Source organism: Poecilia reticulata, linkage group LG6, assembly GCF_000633615.1.
Source record: "Poecilia reticulata strain Guanapo linkage group LG6, Guppy_female_1.0+MT, whole genome shotgun sequence".
NCBI classification, from domain to species: Eukaryota; Metazoa; Chordata; class Actinopteri; order Cyprinodontiformes; family Poeciliidae; genus Poecilia; species Poecilia reticulata.
In genome coordinates this window covers 2,358,291-2,367,964 of record NC_024336.1, presented here as the reverse complement: position 1 = coordinate 2,367,964, position 9,674 = coordinate 2,358,291, and the positions used below count along the sequence as shown (strand labels likewise).

The following is a 9,674-nucleotide window of genomic DNA, read 5'->3' as shown; positions in this document are numbered from 1 at the left end:
GACTGCGCTTTGTCTGGTTCCTCACCTAGGACCTGTCTGCCTTGGGTGACCCTACCAAGGGCAATAGCCCCAGACAGCATAGCTCCTAGGATCATTGGGACACTCAAACCCCTCCACCACGATAAGGTGGCAGCCCAAGGAGAGGGCTGCCACCTTGGGCATATTATGTCGCTGTAATAATATGTATTACAGCTACATATTATATAGCTGTAATATGTAGCATCATATTACAGCTATATACTTACTACAGCTATGTTGGCTGTAGCTTGGTGGTGGAGTCGTCTCATGATCTGAAGGTTGCAGGTTCAATTCCAGCTTAAGGCGCATAAGTTGGCTTCCAATCTTAGTATGTGTATGAATGTATGTGCAAATGAGTGATGTGATGTAAAGTGTTTTGAGTGATTGGTAATAGTGGAAAGCTGTTATAATAAATTCAACACCACATTTCAGTTCAAAAACTGACAAACTTTATTTCTAAGAAAAAAAAAAAACATTTACAGGAAAATGTTTGATGATCCAGCTGATCAACTGATTCCTACTTATGTTCAACAATATCTTTTGAMCAATACAGGAATATTTGTTAAAGTGTTTATCTCCATGTTATAATTCTAAGCATTTCTGTTATATGGTTTTAGACTTTGCTGTGTCAGCACACTTTTCCCGTCTAAATACAAGTTTGTGGRCTAMAGAGAGTAAGCATTTTCTCTAATGAACTCCTTCCTTTTTCAGATAACAAGAGTCTCTCCAATGAATACAGGAGCAACATGAATGAATCGGGGTGCAGGAATAGAAAGGCTAATGTTGTCACTGAGTCGGACAACAAGAAGTTGTGGAATGTAAGATGCAACAACTTCAACAGCCACAATGCTGGTGAACCTCACAAGGTGACCATAAAGTTTGTCAAGGAATGGAGAATTAGAAAAAGAAGCTCTGTTAAAAGGGAACCAGAAAAAAGACCTAGAAGCACCAATCTGCTGCCCAGCATAATTGTGATTAGCAGCAACAGCAGCAACAGCAGCCACAACAGCGGTACAAATGAAGAGTTGTTGAATATGCTGAGGAAGAGGACAGTCAGTGCTAATGCAGAGCCCTCTGAGAAGATACAAAGGGTCTCTCTGCCAGTACATGGCGCCAACAACTCACTCAGTGACCTTCGCACAAGCGAATGTGAGTCCACACTTTGAAATAATTATAAGTCAGCAAAGGATGCCAATTATCCCGTATTAGCTGGGTTGTTAGTCAAATTGAAGTGTCCCGTGCGGTACGCTCTTACTCGCGTGTTTTGACTCAGTTTGCAATTTGTTGTAACGAACACTAGATGGCACTCCTCTGCTTAAGTAACATGACCTATTAAGAATTATTGTCGAAGTAGAAAGCGCGAACATTTGCATTAGTCTTCCACATAGACATAGTAATATCAGAGTAGAYCCCGCATTGGCTGCTCCGGCGCAGGAAATAYGGCGGCCATCTTGKAAGGGTCGTCCCTCCTACTTTGCTCAACCAAAATAGCAGAATATGTCTCAGCACTGAGGGATATTGTTGTTCGGATCGATGGACTATTGATGTGAGRGCTCGACAGACAACATTTCACAAGTAAGATGGACATATTATTGTGTATATATTGTGATTAGAATATTACTTTACTGTATTTATGTCCACCGGTGATATACCAGCTAATATTAGCTACAGTGCTTGGTGTGATACAGGGGTTCAGCCCCGCTATGAAGGCTAACCGAGATTCCGTAAATCTAAAAAATKTATTATTCTCTAACATTGTCTTAGATTATCTTTCTAATGTGACAATGTTAYATTGTCACATTAGAAATGTGACAATGTAACATATATTATAACAGTTATATTATTTGTTATAACATTCATCAGCAAAGTTTACACAGGTGGTAAAGACTAATGTAATGTTTTCACTCTGTCAAACGTAAGATACCTTCCAATTCTTCCGTTTTTGTTTTGAAGGTTTCATAACGACACGATGTGAGGAAGAAGAGGCAGATATCTTTGAAGAGAGACGGATTCACTGCACAGCACAGATGAATCTCGCATCGGATTTTGGACTCAATCTCAGCTCCTGAATCTCTCTGAAGCTAGAACTCGTCGACTGGATAACAGCCGACAGATAATATATATTAGGCTGTACATGTTTATATGTATATRTACACATATAAACATATATCTAATATATATTATTCAGTATTAATYATTATTTATCTGTGTCATTATTAATCATTATTTGTGTTTGTATATAAATWTGTATTGATATTACAAAATAATTTATTAAATAAATTATGAACGGCTGTGTGCTTTGTAAAATGCTCATCATACATCAATATAAGAATATTCTATTCCTATTCTATTGTTTTCCCCTCTAAGCATATTAAATATGCTGAACTATGTATCAATATAATAAAAAATACAATTGTTTATAAATGTAGCTTTGATAGATGAGTGGAGCGGTCGACCCTTCCAAGATGGCAGCCCTAAATCTCGTCAGCGACAATAGGCGAGAGCGGTCCATGAGGCGTCTATTTTTATATTATGTCTATGGTCTTCCAGTCAGAAATCACAGCTAGATAGAGCAACAATTTATTTTATGAACATATTGAGAAATCTGCAAAGAAAAAGAGACTCTAGATCTACAAAAGAATYCGTGGGTTAAACGTGTCAAAGGGGATGTGATTCAGTTCATGCCGCTGGAAGTTTTCAATTGGACTCTGAARTTAATTAAGTTTAATGATAAGTAAAAAATTTTTCAGGTCGGTATTGCATTAGTTTTTAATTATATTTGCATAGTAATGTCTCCTTGAAGTTGCAGTTTGGGTCTAAAGACTAATGCTAAAAAAAAGTGTAAAAAAATAATTGTGTTGATTAAATCCATCTTTTAATCTATCATGTTAGAAGTAACAGAAACAACATTAAATCTTGTTTAGGGGGCTGTAACTCAATTGTTTGGGAAACGGGAAATGTTGCGAGTTGGAGTCACAGTGGACGCCCCAAGTGGTGTTGTCCTGTATTTTGGAGGTGATCTGTTGTTCACTATTTTTTACAATTAAAACGAAATTAAATAAAAGAAAAATACCTTACCTGGAAGTATTTATATTAGCACATGCACAAGCTAGCTGATGCTATATGGGTYGTGATTCTGGAACAGATCATGCAGACACAAAGCGGCCATTTTGTTTCTGCTGAGGCTACTGACAACCTCCTGTCTATGGTAAATTCTATCAAACAAAAAGAACTRCAAAATGTTCCTGAGCCTTGAAAAACCCAGACGAAAACAAACAATGGACATTACGACTTTACCTTTTATTGTTGCACATTATTAACAATAATTATCTGACAGTAGTAATTGTTTTATTAAAAGTATCATCTTTGTAAATATACAGCTGATTTTGAAAGAAAGTACAAGCAGCTGGGACTCATTGGAAAAGGGGGCTTCGGTTCCGTCTACGCTGGCCTGCGCCTTGCCGACTCCTTACAGGTTGGTTTTGCATTTTGTCCTTGACGCTACGTCTCCGGCTAAACACAAGCATTCTACGGAAGAAATAAAGACTTGTKCTCATGTCTAACAGGTGGCCATCAAGTACGCTGACAGCAAGAGAGTGCAAGGTGAATTGAGAGTGAGTGAACTAGTTTGGTACCCACCACCGTGCTTAGAATTCGTCTTTCACTTTCCATTATACAAACCAGACGTCTGGGTATTTTAGGTGGGCTGCGTCCCCCTGGAGGTGGTGCTGATGCAGAAGGCCGGAGGGAGCCCGGAAGCAATCGGGAAGCTTGCCACCGTCACTCTGCTGGACTGGTACTATCTGGATCAAAAGCTCGTCCTTGTTATGGAAAGACCGCCATTCTCCTTGGATCTTGCGCAGTACATCCACTTCCGGGGAGGTCGTCTGCAGGAAGATGAGGCTAAGGTAGGGAAGCCAGACGGCTGGTATTTCTATCCCCCTGGGGTCTAAGGGCACCTCTGGCTGCCTCAGATTTGTTTTGATTGGTCTAACTTTTAAAGATGTAGCAGCTGCAGTATGTAACTCTTATAAAGAATATGTTTTTTTTTTTTTTTTTTTGCTGCCTCAGATTTGTTTTGATTGGTCTAACTTTTAAAGATGTAGCAGCTGCAGTATGTAACTCTTATAAAGAATATGTTTTTTTTTGTTTTTTTTTTACATATTTGTTGAAACTGTCACCATGCTGTGACAGTGTATTATGAGACGGATAATATGTGAATAGATCGATCTCCTTTACCTTCTCCCTGAGCTACTAGTGCAGTCTGAAGAAATGCAAAAACAACCAATCAGAACCAGGAGGCGGGTCTTAGCACTGTCAATCATGCTCATGTACTCACTGCTAAATGTGCTAATTGCGGAGAAACAACTCARTGTTACAGGAAAACCGCCATCGTCGGTGGGCATGGTAACTAGCTTAGCATTCACAACTGACTCTGCTGACAGGAGTTTAAAAGATGTAGCGGTACCAAAGAGCAAGAGGAGAGCAAGACAGGGATCAACAGCAGAACACTAGATTGTGATTTAGAGCTCTAAGACCCGCCTCCGAGCTCTGATTGGTTCCTTCTTGTTGGCACTGAGAGTACTGTGAGAAGTCAGAGGAGCTCAGTATTTTTTTTCCACATACCATGCTGTCATGACGCAGTGACAGTTTCAACAAATAAGTAAAAAAAACAAACAAAAAAAAAACAATTATTTTTTCATAAAAGTTGTATACTGCAGCTTTAATAACTATATTTGAAATATAGACATTTTTATTTAATTTTCACTAATTTCATTTCATTTTTATTTCAGTCACTCAATAATGAATAGTTTATGTAGCAGCTAAAATAAATCATGGATGAAAAGGAGCAGAAAGAATTAATAAATTTATATCTGGCTTCTATTCACATACAAAGAAAATTAGTCATTCAACTCTTTAGACTATTACTGACATGTTTCAAATACACAAAAAACATCCACTTATTATCCATGTCACTTCATCATAATGATTTTGTAATACCTTTTAAATACAGAAAGAGAATCAAACTGTAGTTCCTGTTTTCACAGATCGTCTGTCTCATGTTATATTGTCACAACTTCGTGACAGTTATAACAAATATGTAAAAAGCATATTATAACATTTGCATACTGCATCTTTAAAGGTGACAAATATATTTTCACAACACTACATTTTATTCTGTGTCAAAAAAAGTCAACATGCATCATTTATTTAAGCAAAGGAGACATTTTGTTTGTTGTTTTACTTCAGCCTCTCATGAACCAATTGGTGAACGCCGCCATGGAAATGTACAATAGAGGCGTTTTCCACCGGGACTTGAAGTTGGAGAACACGCTGGTAGAAATTGGCTCCGCAGGGCCGCGGCTCCGTATTATTGACTTTGGCTGTGGCAGTTATGAGCTGAAGAAAAATTTCCGCTATTTCCGGGGTATAACTTAACTTTATTAAACATTTAGCGTAGCTTTGAGATCGAATTTGAGTCCTTTCCCAGTTGAAACCAGATATTTATATTTACTAGAGATGTGCCGATCAGGTTTTTTCCTGCCAATAACGATTCCGATCACCCATGAGGGCCGATCACCGATACCGATCACATAATTATTATTTTTTTAATCAAAAGCACTACCGGTTACATTATGTGGAAAAAAGAACCACATAATGAATTCACCTTAATGTAGACAAAAAATTTGTTTTTAATAACTTTTTCCAAGAAAAAAACAGGCATTGTGCAAATTGTACTGCTATCGCTAATACTATCTTTAACAGACTGATAACATATGAAGGCTCTGAAGAGGCTAAATAATGCAAAGAGTCAAAATAAAAATTCAAGTATAAAACTTAACATTCAAAGGCAAATACAGGTTCCATTACAATAAACAATCCTGAGTTACTGAATGAAAACTTCCTGATAGCATGGCGGCTAGCTGATTACTGCTAGTTCTGATTGGCTGTTTCTGACTTAGCGGAGTAATTATGCAGAACAGGGAGGAGATCGATTATTTTTTCAGAGATTATCTGTCTCATGTTAGGACAGCGAAAGTTTTAATACGTATGTAAAATTTATTTTTTTAAGTTAGATACTGCAGCTTTAAGCAGAGGTTCGGTGTGAGAGTCACTACCAGGTGGAGCAGAAGCGGCGCTCAGTCTGTCAAATATTACTACCTGTAGCGCGTAGCAGCGGTTCAACAGCGAGAACAGAACCACATCGCAGCTCGAAGACTTAAAATAATTTTGCGGGTTATTTGTTTAGCTTTCTGACCGTCATGCTAATCCAGGTGAGTGTTTGTAGCTGTGCGCTGCTTTACCTGCTGTCTGATCCTCCATATGTCTTTTTTTACTGCAGTGAGCCTCGATGTAGCCAAACTCCTCAAGTATGGCATTGTTTTTATGCCATATTAGATTCGTCGTGTTGATGCATTTTGACGTGCTTCAATTTTCCGCCGCAACACGCAAACTTCCCCAGTGAACTATAACTCAGTGCGTTATAGTTCCACATCACTTAGGATTTGTTGCTGTCCCTTTGTGCAGTGTGAAGGAAAGAGGAGACCAGCTGCACAGGCAGGCTGCGAAATGAGATGCAGGTGATCGGTTTGTGTCATCGGCAACAAGAGACAGTGATCGGCGATCACCGATCATACACTTTTTCACGGAAATTGGCCGATTATGATCGGTGGCCGATCGATCGGCACACCTCTAATATTTACACATACATTTTTCTTTGGCTTAGTTAGGATTACCAAAATTATTTCTTAAACTTAGCAAGAATATTTTTTGGAAATTTTATTGCAACTTTCCTCGAATACAAAAGTTTACATATATTCGGTAGATAACTGTCTTAAACTGTACGACTTGGGTCAAACCTTTTGGGCTTCCATCTACAAACTTCTGATAGGTTAGTGAGACTCCAATCAGGTTAACCTAAGTCAAGCTAAACTTCTGAATTCGAGTTCAGTTACAAAAAAAATCTTTTCTGGCATTTAGCAAGTAGAAATAATTTAGCTAATTCTAACTAAGTTAACAGAAGAAAAGTTTGGTCTGATTTAACTTCTGTCAGAAAATAAATGGTTGTATCTTTTTATTTTGCGTATGTAAATGGTTTCAACAGTATTTATCTCCCAGGATGTACGAAACTGTACCAATGATCTCATGAAGCTTCCACAGGAAAAGAAAACTGAAAGCAAGCCAAAAAAAAAAATCCGGTCCACTTTGACTATGCGTGTTTTCCAGGTACTCTTCAATATGCTCCCCCAGAGTGGTTCAAACATAAAACGTACAAACCTATTCCCACCACAGTTTGGCAGTTGGGAGTAATGCTTTACTGCATGTTGCACCGCTGTCAGTTTGACACCAGGGTTTTCTCCATGGACTGGATTCACTTTAGCAGCAACCTCTCCCGAGGTGGGTACATAACCAGCAGCAACAATTACAGTCTGCCTATTTTCTGGAGCAAAATTCTCTCCTTGTGTTTATTCTAGAGTGCCTCAGTTTCCTCCATCTCTGTTTGGAGGAGGAGTGTAAGAAGCGAGCCACCTTGGAGCGGCTTCGTACTCATGCCTGGCTCAGCGGACTGAAACCCGCGCCTCAGGGGTCCGCAATGCTTCTGCCAACATTTGAGACTTAATTTCCATGGAAAATATAATAAAGTTGTATTTTAATTGGTCTCTGACTGTTTTGTATATGTATGTGTTATGTGAACTAGGAGGAGAGGCATAAACAGAGGGCGTGTGACTTTAATGCACTAATTTTTTTTAATTAAGAATATAGAATTTAACGCATTAAACATTTAACAGATTCAATCTTTTTTTTTTTTCCTTTGCAAAAGTCCCAAGCTGGAACCTTTGTATTTGTGTGTTTCTGGTACACCCATAAATCTGATGCACAAGCAGCATCTGATAATAGCAGCGATGGATGACAAAGCCACTTCTCTTGGCCCACTGGGTGTTCATTTTTACTTCAAAAACAATTTGATGGCACGCTGGAAAAGACTGTTGTGATCAAGTTGCGCTAAAAGGAATTAGCCTAACACTGAAGCTATTCAAGCCTAAAATAGCATCTCAACGCTAAACATGATGCAGCAGCACAATGTCAGTGTCCACAAATCACATTTCTAAAGGATTTTTTTGTCAAAGAAGTTTCATGAATGATCAGGACTTCCTTCAACATTTGAAAGCTGAAAGGTTATAATAACACTTCAATCTGGAGAGACTCAGACAGAGAAAGAAAGCGATTAAAAAAGTTTAATCACAAATAAACATTAAAGTCCTTTGGTGTTCAGGTCCCAGCCGAGGACGTCGAGCTGGAACTTTGATAAGCTCGATCAACATTCCTGATGCTGCATAGGAATGTTTTGTATGTCATAAAACACATTCTCTCTCACTTGGTTTTCTCATCCAATGTGTCAGACACACGCAGATACACACCCACACACACACACACCCACACACACACACACACACACACACGCACGCACTCACTCACTCACACGCGCGCACGCACACACACACCCACACACACACAAATAATACACATGTTCAATAAAGTATAGGTGGTAATGTTAGCTAGTTGGTTAGATAACTAGTGTTGGCTAACTTTGAAGAAGGCTAATATGTTGATTTGTGACAATAACACTGTCACAGTATTCATGATTAACACACACACAAACACATTTGTGAGAAAAAAAATAAAGATAATACTTATATGTAAGAGTTCTTGCTGTGTGACATAATATTATTCAGGGGTGACACTTAAGTCTCTGTGTTTGGTTCACAAAAAAATGTTTTCCTGACAGTCACAGTTGGTAATAAACAAAGATCTCCATTAAATTCCATAGGAAATGAATGCGGGTCATTTTGGACCCACTCACGGAAGAATGGGGTAGTGCTATAAAACATGCCATTTCTTAAAATGTATAAAAGGTAAATTAAAAAAAAAAAAAAATTTGAATTGCATGATATCAGTAACATGTTTCTTGAGAAATACCTGGAATATGAAGTGATGAAAACTTTTCATTACAAAAATATTGCAAAAAGATGACCTTACCGGGTCAAAAAGGACCCAGTTAACTCATCAGAGGGTTAAGATGATCAAACCTACTGTATATCTTTTGTTAGGGCGGGTACGTAACCATCTCTTTTCACATATAAAACCAGTCATTCTTATATATAGTCATCAACGTTTTATGCTAAAACTGTACTGAAAACACGACAACAGTTGAAAGGTTTATTGGAGGTGCGTTGGTAAAAATCTGTTTGAAAGTTTGAGACTCTTGAGGTAAGTTTTGTCTTGACCATCAACAGGAAAACTTCCCTTTTCCTGTGAGCCACTCTAACTTTGCTTCATATATATTTTCTCAACATATTTGTGATCATTTAGCATGATGTGTTTTGCAGCAGTTTGATAAAATGATTTGGTCCGTCAGCCGGTCACACACAGATGGTGGCTAGATGGCGGCTTATGTAGCTGTTGAATTCTTCATGAACCGACACTGACTTCAGTAACGTGACGCCAAACCGTCGTGACCTCTCCCCTACCCTCCTCCTTCGCATCTCATGGAAAGTGGAGGAATATTGGTTTTCACTGTCACGAGGGCAACACCTCAACAGCGAATGAGGAACTACCTCAAACAGCTTTCTGAAGACTAACTAGTTCTCATAATT

The 9,674-nt window shown here is 38.5% G+C and overlaps 1 protein-coding gene across 1 annotated transcript in view; it reads left to right on the top strand.

Moving 5' to 3' along the window:
• LOC103465742 (serine/threonine-protein kinase pim-1-like) overlaps positions 1–7,677 on the top strand; it is an 11,819-nt gene extending 4,142 nt beyond the window's left edge. The window contains exons 2-8 of the mRNA XM_008410863.2: positions 730–1,167; positions 3,399–3,493; positions 3,585–3,632; positions 3,720–3,926; positions 5,269–5,446; positions 7,246–7,416; positions 7,494–7,677. Coding sequence (XP_008409085.2) covers positions 730–1,167; positions 3,399–3,493; positions 3,585–3,632; positions 3,720–3,926; positions 5,269–5,446; positions 7,246–7,416; positions 7,494–7,639 — 1,283 coding nt within the window. The 3' untranslated portion in view covers positions 7,640–7,677. The remainder of the gene's footprint in view (positions 1–729; positions 1,168–3,398; positions 3,494–3,584; positions 3,633–3,719; positions 3,927–5,268; positions 5,447–7,245; positions 7,417–7,493) is intronic.
• The last annotated feature ends 1,997 nt before the right edge of the window (positions 7,678–9,674 follow it).